The sequence below is a fragment of the Geospiza fortis genome, unplaced genomic scaffold, assembly GCF_000277835.1.
Source record: "Geospiza fortis unplaced genomic scaffold, GeoFor_1.0 scaffold54, whole genome shotgun sequence".
Taxonomy (NCBI): Eukaryota; Metazoa; Chordata; class Aves; order Passeriformes; family Thraupidae; genus Geospiza; species Geospiza fortis.
In genome coordinates this window covers 17111079-17130692 of record NW_005054301.1, presented here as the reverse complement: position 1 = coordinate 17130692, position 19614 = coordinate 17111079, and the positions used below count along the sequence as shown (strand labels likewise).

At 40.7% G+C, this 19614-nt stretch overlaps 1 protein-coding gene across 4 annotated transcripts in view; it reads right to left on the bottom strand.

The window, feature by feature from the left end:
* SMOC1 (SPARC related modular calcium binding 1) overlaps positions 1-19614 on the bottom strand; it is a 106507-nt gene that overhangs the window by 27938 nt on the left and 58955 nt on the right. For 3 of the 4 annotated variants that reach the window (XM_031065510.1, XM_031065514.1, XM_031065523.1), the window contains exons 6-7: positions 18955-19044; positions 13970-14050 (exon numbers count right to left, since the gene is read on the bottom strand). In XM_031065510.1, coding sequence (XP_030921370.1) covers positions 13970-14050; positions 18955-19044 — 171 coding nt within the window. The remainder of the gene's footprint in view (positions 1-13969; positions 14051-18954; positions 19045-19614) is intronic. The other variant, XM_031065519.1, reaches the window with a different exon arrangement.

Below are 19614 nucleotides of genomic sequence, written 5' to 3'. Positions count from 1 at the left end.
GAAAAGAAAGCAGTCAAGAAAACTGAAAACAATCTAAGTCTAGGGTAACAAAAGACAACAATCTAACTCCTAACTTTTATCCTTAGGACAGTGATGAAAAACAGAAGCAGGAAAAACAGCTGTCCTCTTCTTCCCTAGCCTTCCTCTCCCCTGCAGTTTACTGTGGTTTTAATTTTATCTTTATAAATAGGCCACAAGACCTGTAATTCCTTGCCACAGCCAAGAGCTACCTCAAGACTTCAATATATAAAATTCTTCCACTGACCAGCAATGACACCCTAGGTACACCCCAAATCTGAAGATGTTTGCATCATCAGCCAGCAGACACAGCATAACCTCAGCATCCTGCTCCTGTGACTGGACTGCACACAACTCAACAAACACAATGCTCAGGCTCCCTCTATTTTGCCTGCCTGTTGGTACACCATTAGTTATAACTTGTATTTTGGTCATAAATTATGCTGTAGAGAGAGTAAGTTTTGTTCCATATTTGGGGAACAGAAGGGGTGCCAATTTACAGCTTGCTAGCAGCAGATACAACAAGAAACTCCAGCAGCTCTGCACAGCATCACCTGAGTACAGCATGCCTGGGTACCAGAAGCACTTTTACTGGTTTCTAATTGAACTGTAGCAGCTGAAAGAGTCTCAGAGACCCCAAAAAGTCTCACTTTCCTCAGCATTTCAGATCACTGTCAAGGCTGGGAATGTGAAGGGCACCTGAACTTTGCCACATACAAACCCATACAACAGAAACACAGAATTAAGTGTCAGTAAGTCTGACTCAAGCAGAGAGAAACTTTACTGGGAAGGAGCAGGAGGGGATAAAATCAACAAAAACTGAAAGGGAACTCAAGCCACAGCTGATATTTAAGATGACTTCACTTTGCTGACAGATTTCACATCTGAGAAGACAAAGAAGAAGAGGAAGAAGAGGAAGAAGAAGGGTGAAAAAGAAAAAAAAAAAGAAAAAAAGAAAAAGAAGACTGTTCCCAAGATGTACATGGACAGAGAAGTCACTGAGCCAGAGGCCCTCTGGTTCACTAACAAACTACTGACATCAAAGGGCCCCACTTACCCACAGTCTGCTGACAGCAATTCACCTCTTGGCCATCAGGTGAGGCAAATCACTCAGGCAGCTTGGGGGAAGCAAAAAAGCAGGGGCAAAATTTTCTGTCATCATTATATTGCAAGCAAAAGGAAGAAAAACTTCTGCTAAAAAAGAACTACATTCCAGGAATTTTTCTATGTAAATCCCAAAAGCTTCCTGAGTGCACAATGTCAAACCCAGATTTCTCAAGTCTTTTGAATCTTGCAAAACTCTCAGTAAAATTACTCTGAAAAAAATAAAGTATGTGCTAGAACAAAGAAATAAGCCACTGGTGTTGAAATCAAGAGAAAAAAATAATTCCTTTAATGAATTATTATGTTATTTTACATACATTTACAGTTAGGTATGCAAATTACACAGAATAAATCTACATATTTACACATTTGTGCTATGGCATAAAAAAACCAGAAAAATTCTCTGCACATATTAACAGAAATTTGTGGGAATTGAATAGTCACATTTACTACCAGAATACATAACTAACTGGTAGTTGTTTCTGTTTGCAGGCTGTTTAAAGGCTGAGTGGGACAAATCTTAGAGGATTTGTTCAGTTGATATCAGACAGATGTAATGATGCAGACTCTGTCACCAGCATTCAGTAGCCCCTCATTAGCAATAACAGTGGCACAGCTGAAGTGTCAAGGAGATCATACTTTACTCAGTTCTAATGTACATCTAGAAGTAGCTGCTATGGAAGTTCCTCCCTGCTTTACAGATTTCTACTTCATCTCATTTACATGATGGAGAGTCCCACATGGCACAATTCTTCTCTGAACCCCTTCCAGATCCACCAAGCCTTCCCCGAGCTGGAGGAGATCAGAATAGCAAACACATTGACTCTGACAACAGCCTTGTGGAAATTTCCTTCAGTGACATCTGTCTGCTAAGCAGAATGTGTTAACTAGCACTAGTTCCCGAAGAGACTCTTTCCTCCAGGCTACCACTCTAACAGCACTTAATTCCCTTAAAAAATAAACATTCATATTAACATTTGCGTATTCAAAAGCCAGCACAATCAGCTGGGAAATCCACACCATCAGCTTCCCTAGTCTGGGACTTGGCATGAACTGCATGCAGTGTCACCCTGAAAGATTGTCTCATGGGTAACAAAGGGATCATCAAATGCTATCCCAGCTCCAGCTCCACTGAAGTCCTCTTGTTCCAGTCAAACTGCTTACTGGAAACTTTGCTGTTGTTACCAAGGCCAGGTTAATGGAGAATAGAGAAAGCCTATGGCAAAGCTAGAAAGTTTAATGCCAGTTATGAAATTAAGCTGTCATCTTAGAAACCAGAAATATATTTATTATACATGCAGGGTACTTAAAAGCCTATTCCCTGTTAATGGGAGTTGCAGGCAGAGAAAGAAAGGTTTTCCTTCTTTGCCTAAACTAAACTTTTCTTAGAGAAAGAACATTTAAGACAGCAAGTCAGTGGGACGCAGTCTTCCTAGAACAAATAATAATATTATACCCATTTATTTTTTTATTTTAAAGGTGCTGTCACATTCCACTGTTTTCTGCCATCTTTGCTTTGACTTGACCATCAGCAAAGAAACCAAGTGAACAGCCTAACCCCAGAGCTACAGGCTGTACCAGGCAGGGCAGATTTCCTTCTCTTTCTCTCTCTCTCCCTCATTTCTTTTGACCAGAAATTCTGTCTGGACCAGCAAAACTTTTCCCATGGAATTCCCACAAAAAGCTTTAGTTTTAATGAACAAGCATTCATCACAAGGAGAGGAAAAGGTCTTTTAGAAGAAGAATTCTTGACCAATCCCCATTGTTAGTGCTGCAACAGGGACCTCATTTCAAAAAACTATTAAAAAAACCCTCAAACACATCTCTCCCAAATTTTTTTTGTTCAACTCCCAACTTTCCTCTCAGTGAGACATTAGTGCAGCATAGAACAAAGGGGAGCAGCATGGATATCTAGTGCCAAGTTCCTATTGACCTCCTGTGCCAACCCAAACATGAGGACTAAGTGTCTTTGTGCCTCAGTTTTCCTTTCAGTGGGGAAAAGTGTTTGCCTGTCTCCCAGAGGAGCTTAATTCAGACAGGTTAAATTTCTTATGGGTCTTTACACCGCTGTGGCAGAGAGCAAGAGCTTTGAACTGGTTATTTTACCATAGCATGTACATCAGCTTAAAGCTGCTTTTACATTGTTTAAGGAAGCTCTAATGTGAACAGGACCCAGGTCCACTCCAGGAGAACAGGTACCTTATGCCAGTAGGGAGCTTACAAAAGCTGTGGGCAGAAAGCAAGTTCAGCACAGGTTACCTCAGCAGCCCAAACCTGCATCCTTCCCTTCTCGGAGGGGAAAGAGCATTTCAAAAGCCTTAAGTACAGACATGCACAAGTGCTGGCAGGAGTAGCAAAGCAATGCAGTAAATAGGCCCTTACTGCCTGTCCCCTGAGCAGGGCTGTGGGTGGAGGGAGAGAAACAACCCCTTCTGTGTTTACTGGGAGCACAATAACAGCTGAGCAAATACGGCTCATGGGGATAGCATAAATCTCTCCACACCTCTGTTAGTCATCAGTACTGATAGCCACTCCACCCTGTTCTGTCTGGGATCATGGTCCCTCCAGAGTTTTCTGGCTAACATGAAGGTAAAAAGAAAAACAAACCTTGCAGGTGTTCCCATACTGTACCAGCTGATCAGCCTTTGCTTTACCTTGGTACTCACTCCATTTCATTTCTCAAGGCACAGGCTACAGAAGAAGCAGATGGTACTACATGTTCCAGTGCTGAACAATGCAAAAGTTTAACAGGTGGGTTATAATTTTCAAAAATGCATTATTCCAAGTGGCTCATTAAACTTCAGCTATCCAGGAACACATGCTTCCCCTGTCATTTTCCTTCTGCTCTAGGAGATAAGGCTGCACTGCATTCCCACCAGTGGTATATGATGAGAAGTCTATTCAATATCTACCCTCTAGCTTGCAATAAGGAGGACTGGCTGAAGGAAGCACCATCTCACAGATAAGAGCAAACTTAGTGAGGGACTTTCTGATGCACAACTTATGCTCCTTTTGCAGAACCTGTGGGCATTGTGCCCTGCCCAGCAAAGAAAAGAGTGTGCTCCACAGGATTCCCAACTCACACAGGAATAAAGATACACACTTGCACATCTTGAAACCTGTCAGTTGAAAGCTACCTGCCCTTGCAATTCTAACTGAACTGCTTTTCAGGCAGGCCTTGTACTCTTTATACCATCCCATCTCACAAGCAGTCAGTCACACAGTCCTAGCCCTCCCAGAGCTATAGCCAGACTGGCTGAAGGATGGCAGAAAAAGAACAAGACATCCTGGAAAAAAAACCCTGAGAATTATTTCATGTTCATATACAATGCATTAGAGCTCTGAATAAAATTTGGTTCATTAATTTTAAGTTGTGTCATTCCCATAACCAAATGAGGAAAATGCAAGCTACATACAATTAAGAGACAGCTACCTAACACAGAAGGTTAAGAAAAAGATGCTCTCCAAAACAAGAGGTCTCAGAAGTTCTCTATTTTGAAAGTTACCATGAGACTTGTATCAAATTAAATGACCACTCCAATGGAACAGACTGAACTTCAGGAAGGAATTCAAAGTCACATTGATAAATGGTTTTAAATCAGTGTAATCACAACTTACAAGTACAAACCATAACAACCAGCAAGAAGAAATTCAGCGCATGGGGAAGAAATTACTGGCGAGACAGTGAGACTTGGAAAAAATGGTCAGCAGCTTAGGTAGACCACAAAAAAAGTCTGCACAAAAAAAGTCATGACATTGCAAACAACAACAAAAAGAATCAAAATGGGTAAGTCCAGCCATGGAATGTAATGATGGGGGCTTCACATAAGGAATGGGCTCTAAGTACTGGTGATCCTTAAATCAGCTCCGTACAAGCACTGGGCACTGTGAGGGACAGGAGGACTGTTTGGCAAGAGGGCATGGGAGAACAAGGGGAACAGGCAAAGGTCTACGAAACTTGATCTATGAGAAAAGGCTAAAAGAATTCAATTTGTTTAGTCTAGGGATGACATTCAGTCTTCTGAGACATAAAAGCTGTTCTATAAGGAAAAAAAAAGATACCATAGATAATTTTTTTCCTTCCCCATGGGTAGTTCAAGTAGCAGACAGCTTACTTGGAGAAAGACTATTTAGGTTTGATATAAAAAAGCCCTGATGATTAACTGTTCATTCATTGGAAGAGGCAGTGGGATCTCTGTTGCCAGATTAGGAAAAGGTTACACGTGTCAGAGCTGCTATTATTTGGATATGACCCTGGGTTAAAACAGGTCTTTTTTTCTCTCCTCTTACAGGCTGAGAAGCTCCAGCAGATCCTCAATGGTTGAGGCAACTTTTTGCTAACACAGACTAAAATCTTGAAGATATTTGATCTGGTTTGAGTTTCCAGATTTTGGGGTCTGATCCCCTCTAATGCACCTGGCCTTCATATCCTTTATGACAGCTGTACCTGTGCAGTACCTTCACAATGACAACAGCTTCCATAGTCCGAGCAGAGAAAGTCTGGCATCAAAATGCAGCCTCTTCACTTCTTGACATCAGAATGGTTCCTCAGCAGTAGAAAAAACTTTCAACCTTAGACACTGCCCTTGTCATTTTGAGACAAAGCTACACAGTCTGTGTTTTTCTTCCCTAATGCCTCTTTTCCATTTCACGTAGCTTCTAAGCACTGTGAGCTTGTGGAGTACCTAGCTTTGACACAAGCCACCTGTCTCTGAACACATTCATTTTCCCTATACTCCTTTTTCACTGCACTCTTTCCACACTGAGAAATTCTGTTCAATAAAACAAAAAAAGTAGGTGTTTCCACTGGAGCCTTAGCATTACTGGGAAACGTTTTTCACTTCCACACCTGTTTTTAATAGTCCTTGGAACAACTAGTACAGCAATTATTGAAAAACTTGCCTAACTCTTCTAGCTAGAGTATACAAGCACACTATTTTTACAGTATTGTTACTCTGCAATTATAGGACACCAAACAGAAAGTCTTTGAAAACTGTCACAGGTAGGTAAAAAGTGGTTCAGACTGGTCTTCCTACCTACAGCAACATTATATTTAATGCTACTACTGGTGAGGAACAAAAGGCAAGAAAGACAGGTTTATAGTGTGATGAGCCTTTTCATGCAGTGACAGAGCAGTTTTTCCTGTAGTATTTTGCACTTTACAAGGAGGCAGAGGGAATTGCCTCTGACAGGAAGCTAGCAGTCATTTTTGGATATTTACCTAGAGTCAGCTGTAGAATTCTCTGCATAGAATATCCAGGCTTTGGAAGTTCAGTGATGTAACACAGGATTCAGACATCAGCCATGGCACAGAGAAACTGCTCCCACTTCATCAGTGTCATGAGACAGATGTCCAACAGACATCCCCATAGAGGGGTAGGGTTTTCCAAAGCTTTGGAATGCAGCTCTTCTCCTTCACAGCCTTATGCTGTACTAGGCAATATTCATGGCCTTATTGGACAACTTTGTGGGCAGCAGATGCTCATAGGGATACACTGACCTGTGTTTTGAACCCTTTTTTTTCTTCACTTGCCTCTTTTTCTTCACTTGTCACTTGCAAACCCCACCAGGGCTTTTGGTTTCAGGAGAAGCCTACCTAGGTCTAAACATTTTCCAGAGGTTATCTAGCAACTAGCAACAGTTACCTTGAAACAGCTCCTCCTTAATTGTGGTACCTCAGAAATGTGGTGAATTTGACAGGAACATTTCAAGAGAGGTGGGAAAGTGAGTCAATATGTGCAGCCTTTCTGTAGGCATCAGCATACATTGAAATGGCTGTCTGAAGTGCAGATGCACAAAGGAGCCTGTGCTGAATGCTGCTATTACAAACAGCAAGGAGACTGTGCTGCTAAGGAATTACTTCAGCAAATCAGTGCAACCCCTTCAATCTGAACCGGCTTCTGCTAAAAAGCAAAACAAACTCCACAAAAGCTGACCACTCTCAGTTTGTGTCTGTATGTTCAGGTAATGCCTGCTGTTGGAGCTGATTTCCTTTCCCTTCCCCACCAAATCCCCAGTGGTTTTAAAAGCAGCGCTGTTTTCTATTTCCCCTCTACCCCAGCTTCTTATATCTTTGCCCCTTCTCCTACTGCTCCTTGTCCACTTGCCTTAACTGGCAGCTGCAGAGTAGTAGTTATGACTCCACATCTAAAGTAATTTATTTTCTTTCTTTGGGGGATAAGGAGGGGCGAGTGACTGAATTCTTTGGGAATGATTTATCGCACAGCTCTCAGGGGGAGCTTCATTTATTTGCCTAGCTGCATATGGTTTAACACCTATGGTTGCATGCTGATTATTATACAATGTTATTTTTCCCACTTGTATACTTTGCACCTTTTCATAGAGCAGATTAACTAGTCCCCAATGGCATATTATTTATGACTTTGTTTGCTGGCTGTCTGGGAAGGGTCCTGGTCCTAGATTCTTCCATTCCCCCTGCTTCTGCTCTCTCCTACATACTCCCTTCTTCACCACACACACCTGTCACACTGAGACTGTGGGAGAATCGCCCTTGGGCATCACACATATCATCCTTCTCACAACTTCCAGAAGGGAATAAGAGACAGAGGCCTCCCAAGCAGCAGCCAAGACAGGAAAGGATGCCTGCACCACAGATGGAGCCAGAAGGAAGGGAGGGATAATAAGTAAGGAAGAAACATCACATTTTGGCTTGCAAGGAAACAGGAACTCAGCAAATAAAAGCATATATATTTGTTGTGAAAATGTAATTGAATTAATAAGTTTTCATTTCATACTCAACAGGAGCTTCTCCTGAAATTACTTTATTTGGTATCAAGCCAGAATCTAAACTAAAATTAATTCAAAACAAAACCAAAACAAATCCTCACCAAAAGAAGGGCTGGGAGGACTAATGCAAAAGTCTAAAGATAAATAATTGTGGCAGATGGGACAACAGTCACAGATTTTTAGCCCAATAGTTTTGACAGGTTAGAGGAGCACTGTGTTGGGAGGTACTGGCTCAAGATGCAGGAAATTAACCAAGAAGGATACATTAGAAAAGGACAGTAGAAAAGACAAAACCTTTCTGACACACTGCTTCCCTCCCATGAATTCTTGTTCTTGACACCATCAATGACACTTTTTTCATCTTCAGCTAGGAAGAAATTCAAAAGCCTTTAACTAATCCCAGGTGTTATGCCCAGAGGAGACAGAAGCACAAAAACGTTTACCAAGGAGGACTGCAGTCAACATTAGAATGTCATCCATAGGCAATAAAATTTTCCAATTCAAATGCCACCAAAACATCTTATTCAGACGTCCCTAAAACACAATTATTCCTGACTATAGCCCCTTTAAAACTAACCTACTCTCCTGACAAAGTAATAGCTATCTCCTTTCCTCAGTATCCTGACTAACACTAACCAGTCACAGATTTTGGGGAAGAGCCTACAATCCTGTATTAGACATTTGGACAGTAACATTAACAGAACCGGCATTGAAAGAGAGACAGCCAGTTTCAACCTAACACAACTAGTTTAGTAATAGTGGAAAACAGAAAAAAAGCAGCAGCAGCAGAAGTCCATGGTCTCCTGTCTTTAAATAACGAGGTGGAAAGTGCTGTGCACCAAGAGTAGGACAAGACACCTACGGAATAAGGCTGAGAAGCCAGGATAAAGACAAGTGTGGAATTACCCCCATTAATAACATTGTTTTGTTTTTCAAGAAAGTAATCTGAATCTACCTGTGGCTCCCTGTTCTCTGCAGTATTCCACATTTCCAAGGCATGAAGAAATTTGCTCCAACTCCAGATAACTGTACATTCAACAGATAGGTGCAAGTATGCTCCCCACTCTAGAAAATAATATAGCCATTCAAGGGCTTTCTGTTTATTCTCACTTCTGAAAAGGAAAGTTCTAATAACAAATTAAACTCTTGTCTAACCTTGGCTATTTTGAGGTATCCCACTAAAACTTAAAAAGAGCTTCCTTCTCAAGCTCTGTCCCATTACATGTTCATCTTACCTGATCAAGAGGAACTACACGGACTTGCAATATGGTCTCAAGCAGACTCCTTTTTAATGTATGTGATTGCAGAAAGCCTCCATATGGATAAGGCAACATTCCCATGAGTACATTAGCCCTTGGGGCAGTTACTACCCCTGGTCAATAAGAAAGGCATGCAGGGAAATGGCGTAACTTCCTAACTGAGCACTAGAGAGAGTGTTTTTGGGGGTGCCAAATTTGGATGTTTTCTTATGGTTTTTTCCTGCAAGTGGGAAAAAAGACCCCTTAAGGAACACAGACAAACCAAAGAACTCAGGTACTGGTAATAACACTTGATATAATCACATCCCACTTCACTGTGCGGATCTCTGGAGACAAACTGCACCCAAGAATTAAGAGACTCCCTTTCAGGTGCAGGGGGCAATACATACAAATGTGAAGTTTTCAAGTTGTTTCCCCCTTTAAAAAGCCCTAAAGTTTGGGCTTCAAGTTGACTCAATTAAGAGAAAGAAATGTGAATGCCACCATTCTTGTTTTCAAAGCTCATTCAGTTATACTCTGTCCACTAAGAGCTCCTGACAGGATAAAGATCTATCACTGGAAGGCTATTTGGATATGCCAGCACAATGCCTGGGTGCCAGAGCTGAACAGAACAGGCCACATGGAATTGGTCCCCGTTCACCAAGCAGGATTTTGAAACAAACAGTTATGGGGTCTTTTAGGTTTTTTTTCTTTTTTTTTTGAGCTAGGCACAGCACACAGAAACCTGTCTTCAGCTGCTAACCTTAATATATTACTCATTCTTCCCTTCAAATAACGTCATTTTCAAAACCCCAGTGACTGAAGAATATTTACTTGAGGCTGCTACTGCTGGTTTCTCCAGAGCTGTTTATTTTTCCATGCAGGGGCTCATTACGTCATTCTGTGGTTTTCTTAAAGGTTGTCACAGTAAGCTGGATACAGGCTGGAAACTCTTGCTAACTAAAACCAAATCACTAAGTAGCACAAATGGATTTGGAGATAACCCAACTCTAGAAGTGAGGAAAATCCCTGGATTCCTCAGTGGAGATGGGGTGCTCCTAACCAAGCAGCCATTAGATTTCTTGGAAGTGGAAAACATTATCAAATGCTTCCCTAGATTAAGAACTTAAGAAAAAATAATCACTTACACTGTTTCAGGCTGAAATAGGTTGGGGGTGGGGGGAAGAGGCTGAAACAGTAAAAGTAGAATGAAAAAGTTGCCAGTCATACTGATTAGAGAACAGCCATTGCAAGAACCCCACCTGAATCACCTCCTGCCCTGGCAATGTTAAAAACAACACATCACAGAGAGCAGTGCCAGGTAACTGTCTTAGTTAGCTTAAGGTATCCATGTGCATGCACATGTGGATGTGCGTGTTTGGGAAAGGGGAGAAGCAGCAAAAAATACTTTTGTCATCCTGCCACAACAATATTGTGTTGATCTAGACCGTTCACCTGCCCCAGAAAGAAAAATATGGTACTTGCAGGATACATACAGATAGAAAATGTAGTTTTTAAGTGCAGAAAAACCAACTTTTCTGCTGTGCAACAGTCCAGATGTTAGTATTTTGGTTCCTGCCTCTGGCTGAGAAGGTTTGAACCTGCATCTCACCCTCCTAAGAAAAGGGTGCCATTTAAATTTTTAAGGTGGGCTGGGGTAACAGCACTAGCAATCCCTCCTAGCAATGCTCTTTTACTGAGCATAGAAAAACTCACTGGCAAAATGCCTGGAGACATATAGATTCTCAGTCAAGAGCTCTAATCACCAGGCTGGAGTCATTCTGCTTTTCCTGATCCCTAGCTTAATTAGGATTTACACATGCCAAACAAAATGTAAGTGCTCCAAAAATAGAGATCAGTTTCAGAAGAACCTCTTCTGTTTGTCAACACTAAACAGAAGATGGAATACTCAGATTTCAAATGCAGCCCTCACAGGATACAGGCAGCATATATTACATGGGGTGCCACCAGCTCTGCAATGCTCAGCTGCCTGGAGGGTGGCTCACCTAACACTGACCAGAGACAACACCAGCAAGTTAAAGAGTTTATTTGATTCCATATAGCAATTCTGAAATTCTCCTCATGGTTGACATAGCAATGGTGCTTGCTTTCCAAGATGTCCAGTGTCAGTGCTAATTAGAGAACAGCACACATCCTCTGACAGCAGTATCTGAGAAGGACAGGGCCATATAATCACCACAGGGAGAAGAGAGATCAGAGCTAAGTGTTTCACTATACAAACTCCAAGGAATAGGAAGTAAAAGAAGAGTTAGGCTGGATATTACAAAAAGAAAAAAAGCTGAGATTGAATTCAGAGAGCAGAGCAATTTCCTTTGGGAAGAAATAAATACTTTATTATCTAAGGCATTTATGGTACAGTAGAAAACTCTGCTCTCCTTACAGTATAAACATTCACTAGCCCTAAGACAATAGATTAGATGACCTACCAAGTCTTTACTCTTTTCTCACTTCCAATTTCAGTGATTCCAATTAAAATGCTGCAAAAGCATACAAGGCTATATCTGCTCCAAGACTGTAAGTGCAAGCTTGGATAGACAATACAGCTGAGGCAACAACAAACTGAAGAATTCAAATCTTGTGCTAGCAAAAGTTATCCTAACCCTTTAAAAATAAATTTTAAAAATGGAAATGTGCTAAGCATTAGCATTTCAAATTGGGCCAAAGGCAATTAAAAACATCCCCCAGTTTTGCATGCTCATTTCATGACAGCTGTTTCATCATCTACAGCCAAGACAGACTCGAAGACACTTGAAGAAACATGATTCTAAATGTTAATTATCCCCCTCAGTTCTCTGCAGTTTGATCTACCTACTGTACATTGCCTTTAACATATATTACAAGGCATGAAAAGAATGAAAGATACCAAACAAGGTGACTCGGCTTCACTCTTTGAAAGAGAAAGGCTGAAGTAGCCCACACTTTATTACACCTAAACCATAGCTCTAGGCAGTAATTCTTAATAATTTGTGAGAAACTGAAATGGCTGTGTATCTGTATGGCCCAGTGGGGAAATTTGGGGATAAAAGTTGGCAACCCAGTCTTTTAATGAGACCCTACAGTAAGTGAGCATCAGAGCCATCAGTAAGACTGAGTCAGATGAACCACATCTTCTTTTAGCTTGCTGTATAAACCACCTTTTACACAGCTCTTGAATTTCCCACAAGATCATTTATTTTTCATATGTAGCATGCACTCACAATAATTTTGTTTAAGTAACAGAAATGACATCAGAAACAATTGAAAAAAGTGAGCAAAAGCAAAGTCACACAAGGAACCTTTCTGTGGACAAAATTCCAGTTCACATCAGGCAGCTTCCTGACTAAACAATCAAAGTGATTGCCTTTACAACATGAAAGCCAGCCCACTTTGGCTCTGTCAGGCCAAGAAAGGGTGGAAGACAGACCCTCCTGCTCCCAAGTCCCTTTGCAACCCCTTTGCATTCACTCTTCTTTCCATTACAGCTATGAAGTTTTCTGTATTAGAAGGAAAGTTGGTCTCCAAGATAGGTAGGATCCATTACAAAGGATTTTGATATTACACTGTCACCTTCAATTATACTGCCAGTTGCTGGTTGTCCCGGCAGCTGACAAAAACCAGAAGCTGTGTGTACTCTCCCCTGAAAGACATCCTTAAAGAAGGATGCTGATACTCACACATCATCTGAAGCTTCTGGATGACTCTCGCTGGCAGATCCTACACAGACCACCCTGCTACAAAAACAGCTGGGAGGTGAAGCTCAAGAGACTTGTTAAAACTGTGGTCTGGGCAATGCTGGCTGTCCGACTGCCAAGAGCTCTTCATTCTGCAGCAACAGAGTTTCACCCAACCTAGCACTGACTTCACCCTGCAGCTTGGAAGTGGCTAAGGAAGGTTAAAGGAACTGTCATGAATACTCTCTAGCTAATCCAGAAATACCAGATGATGAGGCACTTGAAGATACCACAATTTATCTGTTTAAGGGACTGGAATGATTCCAGCAGCCGTTCTAGGCATGTATGTTTCATAAAATATATGCAATAGTAGCACCTCCGATTCAAATCCTAAAGTAAACTCATGGCTCCTTAAAGCAATTTTGTTCTCTTATATTCCCTTTAATTTCTCCATTTCTCCCACCTCAGTTAAAATATCAGACAGAAACCATTCTTACCAAGAATCCCTAACCTTCCTCTTCAGATCCTCCAGTTTCTTCTCATTTCAATGACTCCAATCCACCATTTCACCTACATCTCCTATCTCAACTTTTACACTCTGACTTCATGTCTTTCTGCTTCCCCTTTTCCCACTCATGTTCATGATCTCTTCTTTGTTGTTTTTTAGGCTTTGGTCTTCCCCCATCCACTCCACTACCCACAAAACAATCTCAACATTTTCGTAGGTTCACACACAATTAAACCACCTTTAGCTGTGAAATAATCTGCTCATTTCTCTATCAAAAATATCCCCTGCAGAGAAGAATCTTGAATTCACTAGCAAAGAAGCCCCTTGTATTTTTTGCAACTGCTTAGACCAAAACGACAGCCCAGATCTTTTAGCCAAATGCCTCAGTTCATATATCTATGCTGAACAGCAAACAGAAAAAAGATGACAGATGACTAAAATGAATTAACAGATTAAGAAATTAAGAGATTCCCCAGTTATGGTTTGTGGAAACAAACATCCTTCATCACACTTTGATTATGGCACGTTGGCCACAAAAAAGGACCTTCTCTGAAATTACTTCATAGCCTGGGCTGCAAGTAACCCTAGAGCTTGATAGCTACAAGGAAGAAAGAATGAAACAAGAACAGATGTGAGGAGCTGCAGACTAGTTAAAACAATAAATTTTTTAGACAGAACTTTACCTGAATTCCTTATATTAGAGCTGTTCATTTTGGAATCTTTGATGACCAAGTGCTTAATCCAAAGGGTGGGTGCTGTGATTTCTGAAAGAATAAAAATAACAGCCTTAAAGAAACTGCAGCAACTAGTAAAATTACACATGATAGTTACTCAGAATCACTGAATGGTTTGGGCTGGAAGGGACCTTAAAGAACATCTTATTCTAACCCCCCTGCCATGGGTAGGGACAGCTTCCACTAGACCAGGTTGCTCCAAGCCCCATCCAACCCGGTCTTGAATACTTCCAATGATGGGGCAGCTACAGCTTCTCAGGGCAACCTGTTTCAGTGCCTGACAACCCCACAGTAAAGTGTTTTTTCCTCATATCTAATCCAAACCAACTCTTTTTCAGTTCAAAACTGTTCCCCCTTGTCCTGTCACTACATGCTCTTGTAGAAAGCCCCTCTCCAGCTCCCTTGTAGGCTGGCTTCAGGGACTGGAAGGTGCTAGAAGGTGTCTTCTGAACAACCTCAATTCTCTCAGTCTCTCTTCATAGAAAACAAGATGTCAGCTACAATCATGCCATAACTAATCTATCATCTTTGTACAGACAGGTTCATCCCCTGGGGAGGTCTTCCAACTCTTATGAACCACCATTTACAAATCTTCCACAAGGTTCTCTCATTATCTTCCAGTTTCAGAGAGTATATCTCTGCTGGCAAAACTCTCTTTCCTCCCTCTAATACCCACTTCCTGAATTCTCAAAAAACCGTTTTCCTCAAGACTCAGAGATCACAAACATTGCATTGGGTGCTATAGTATATGCTATTTCCCCCAGAATTCCAGATTTTTAACAGTCAATCCAGACCTTAAATATTGTTTTAACAGCCCAAGAAGGTCTGGCCCCAGTCAGTTCCCTAAAACAAGCAACAACAAAATCTGAAATAAATAGGCAGAGACATGAAGATATTTCTGGAAAGACTTAAAAGGAAGTCTGTTAAAGAAATGGGTTTTGGTTAGAAAAGCATGTCTGATGCACTAACCAAGACATCCAAACATAAATTTGTGGAAAAAAGTGCTTAGAGCACCTCCTCTGAGGTGTTATAATCAACTTCAAAACATATCTGAACCTGCCCTAAGCCACAGAAATGACATAACCTCAGCATTTGATTAGAACTGAGCAAAGCAGTACTTGCTATCATGGGCTAGAGCACCTCATGTGACATTTTCAGGACTGATACTTTCTGAAAAAAAATTCAGTTTCCACAAGAGCAAAACTTAAGTTCCTCTTAAGTTTTTCTTAAGTTCATCTAAGAACTTTTCACAGGAGTTTTCCTGCTTCCTTTTTGACATTTACATGGATCTGCTCAGCAAAGGGAGAAGCTGGCTGAGTAAAGAGAAACTGATTATAAATTAAAAGAACATAAAAAAGAAAGAAAATTTCTCCTTCCTAAATACTTTTAGCCACATTGATTGAAGTCATCATAGTAATTGTGTTTAGGGCATTTTTTTCACAAGGAAGTATCGACTGAACACTGTTAAACAAACTTTTACTGCTGCTGGAATACAAAAAACGGCCTCATCTGCTAGTTTCACTACACTATTTTATCAACATTCAGCCATCATATGCTGCTATAAATACATATACCTACATGCTTTGGTTTAACGACTATTTCTACTTGTCCCTTCCTAGTTCTTACCCAATGTTTAATTTGAGGTAGTTCTCCCCAAAAGGGGCTTAAACTCCTATATCTCGGATGAAATTTAGCTCTGACTCTACACCATATGGACCAGGTATGTTTACAGCTGAAAAATGAGGGACAATCAAAGTCAATGGATGCTGAAGAATGATGAAGGCCTTTAGAAATACAATGGCGTACATCTTTCAGTGAGGCTGAAAGGTACACAAAAAGCAACTCTGTGAAAAAAGAGAAAGATAAAGAAAAGGAAATAAGTTCCTTGGAATCTACCAAAAAAATGTATTTTCAATCCAAGTAAAACCTGGCTATCTTTTTGGATTACAGGCACCTCTGAACAATAGATCTGTGGAAAAAGTAGATTCCCACTGAACTAAGAGGCAAAGTTTACCAAAAAGAAGAGATGTATAAAGAATATATCTTTAGGAAATTATTACTCCTTGCACATGGGAACTAAAGAGATGGTGAAAACAAAATAACAGAGCCTAGAAGTGCAGGAGGAAATATAACATTTTAAAACTATACCAAGAACATTAATAAAACACTCTTCAGCAGAGGAGAATCTTGTCCTAAAAAAAGATTCACTATAAACATCTCTAAGATCTGCATTATAATAATATGAAATAATTTTTAGAGAGATGGCTGTGTTATGATTCAAACCTTGGATGGTAGAGTTTAAGTTATCTGATTGACATAATCTCTGGCACTGCTCTGTAATGCCCTCAGGGAAGATTGTAGGGAGTGGGAGGGGAACTTATGCATGAAATGCGCATTTTCATTATCCTCTAATGTAGATGAAAACATGGGAAAGGTGAATCTTCATCTCAGAGTTGCTGAAGTCCAAAAGTTATGACACATTTCAGGGGCAACTGAGTGTATGTAATGACCTTTGAAAAAAGTCAGCCCCTTGTGTATGGAAGGTACCAAAGGCAAAACATGAAAAAAACCCTACATTGTTATTGTCCATTCATGTTGGTACCAGCTCCACCCTGGCTGCCTGGCCTTGAATATATAGGTTTACAGGAACCCATCAGTTCTCAAATTCACTGAAGTGGAATGGGATCTGAACTTTAATGCCTTTGAACATCTATGAAGATTTCAGACCTGACAGGTGAATGGATAACTGTTTTGCTCTTTTCTGTCATTTGTGTCAGACATCAAGTACAAGTCAATCCTCAGGAAGACCTACCCAAGACACTGGGAGAGTCTTCTAGTGAAGTATCACAACATGTTTGCTCAGATAGGCTCAAGGGATGGTTCAGGATGACATCCTGAGGTGTCTGGTCCAACCTTCTGCTCCAGACAGAGTCAGCTCCAAGAACAGAGCAGGTTGCTCAGGACTTTAAAATCATTAAAATATCCTGAGCTGGAAAGGACCCACAAGAACCATTAGAGTCCAGCTCCTGGTGCTGCACAAGACACCCCAAGAATCACACCATTAATTGTTTATTCTTACAGCCACCACTGAAATCTACTCAGTCCTATTTTACTAATAGAGATGACAAAATATAGAGTGACAAATTTAGAAGAGATTATTCATCAATGCATAGCCTGATTACCTGCCTGTCCATCTGTTCTCCAGAGTCATAAGGGACACTGTTAATACAACAGGAGGCCATGGCACTAGTCATGCTCTCTCAAAGTCTAGGAGATAAGGTCTTGAATAATATATTGCAATGTTTTTGAGAGCCAGTCTTTCATCATTCAGTCCAAGCCCATTTATCAGACTGGAGTTCACCTATAAATCAATGTGAAGGGTATTGATTGAAACTGTTTTTCATGGAAGGTAGAATAACACTTTTTTTCAGATTCTGCCATCACCAGAAGAACCAGAAAAGGTGTGTTCACTACACCACTTCAAGAACTTTGTCCACTTCTATTTGAATGACCAAAATATTTAAACTCTCCTAGAAGGAGCTTCTGACCAGGCGGTATTAACCACATCACCTCACTCCTGCATTCTACTAGCACATTCTTTCCTTTAAATATCTATGGGTACCCTCTCAGGGGAAAACTTCTAAGGTCAGAAGTTTGTGATTGCCAACAGTAATTTAATACAATATCAGCTTACTGCCAGAAGGAACCCTCTTTTGATATAAACAAGAGAGAGCCAGCATGGCTTCAGTCTCCTTTGTTTATTTGAGAGTGTTTTTTCTCTAAGAGCTTTACTGTTTCTTAAAACTCACAAGAAGATTGTTACAAATCTACAATCACTAAATGCGAAGCGATAAGACTACAGCATCTTGCCATTAAACATGCTTATTTTAGCAACAATAAAACCCCACCAAAGCACCCGTTTCTACAAGAAAGCAGGAAATATCAATAGAAAATACCTCCCGCTCTTGCTCGGTAGTCTCCATTTCTGCCTTTGATCCAGCTTTAAAAAGGCATGAAGTACAGCAGTGCCCTATGAAAACGTATAGGCTTTCCCTCACTGCCTTATGGTCTACGGTTTCAGATGGGTCACAGAGTGCTTCATACTTCAGCCCATAGCTTCACCATGATGGTTGTGGGTTTAAACCTGTAGAAAACAGGCGCTGCTTCCAAGCAATATGCAAGATAAAAGCAGCTTCTGTAAGGCCTATTCACTACCAAAGGAGCACTATTCTCACTGGTATTTATGTTTGTATGTGTAAAAGGCTTGAACCCTCTGTGATGACAGCCATTTTATCCTTTTTTAAAGGCTTCCAAAAGACTAAGGTCTGATATTCCCTCTCCAAAATAATACAATTGCAAGATTGCCTATTTGAGAAGGAAACTGCCTGGGTGGGCCACGAATTAAAGTGGGCCCAGGACAATGACTTCATTTGCTTAAATAGTATGTGCGTCAATGAAAGCATTTGCTAAATAAAGAAACCTCCCAGCAATTTTCTTCCAAGTCAACACTCACAAGCTGTGGTTTAGCATTACCCTTCCTTTTGTGAAGCTCTAACACACTGCAGAGGTTATGAAACTCCCAGTATTAGCATCATCTGAGTGGAGATAGCAAGGGGGTAAGGACAGTCTAAAGGAAGTGGCCACTTCTGATTTGATGCACCTTTTTTTTACTTGCTGGGACACACTTTTTCCTCCCAGATTACACCCGGAGTCTGATCAACTGGTGTTATTGCTAGATTCCAGAAAAGTGGGGAGGATGTAAAAGGATTAGGGAAAATGCCTGAGGTCCCAAGGGTACTCTAAAATGTTGATAATTTATGAGATTCACTGGCTTGTCTGCTTTGCAGGATATAGAAAGCATTTGAACCATAAATCCTAGAGAAAAGGGAGAGGGAAGTAGCTTTTTTTGATGTTGTTTTAAGGGATGTTCTTACCTTCTCCATCGAAAATAGGCTGGGTTTCCATGGTAGGCGTTGGCTTCGAACCATCATCTGAATTGAGGGTTAGAAAGAATCGAAAAGAAACTACCATTATTGAGGTAAATACTATCTACTCTCCAGTACTGTTGAATGATTGGGATTTGTACATGGCCCGGCCAAGTCCGGAAAAGAGAGAAGACAGACAGAACAAAATCATTTTATGCTGAAAGCAATAACATTTTACATTAAATATGCATCAAGCCTTTTTGGTACACTTAAAAAGCCTCCCCCCTCCCTCCTCAAACCACTGGTCTTTATCACCTGGTAGTCTCCCCAGAAGGCAATTAATTGCCTTTTTAGTTTCAGGTCAGTTTAGTTTTACACTGAGTTTTACACTACTCAGGCCATTTCCTGAGACAGCAAAGGTTCTGGAGATTGCTGTCCTATTGTGTCTTTTTCCTCACTCCTTTTGCTCAAAAGAAAAATTCTTCTGAAACTTACCTGTGTAGAACTGGCACCAGCATTTACTGCAGAGGTCTTAGAATGGGATGGTCAATAGCAAATCTTTTTTATTCACAATCTCTGCATCAAGGTGTTCTCTAATTGCAATGTGGTGGCAATGTCTTCCAATGGAAAATTGTGGAAAAATAATTTCTCTTACATTAGGTTTAGGTT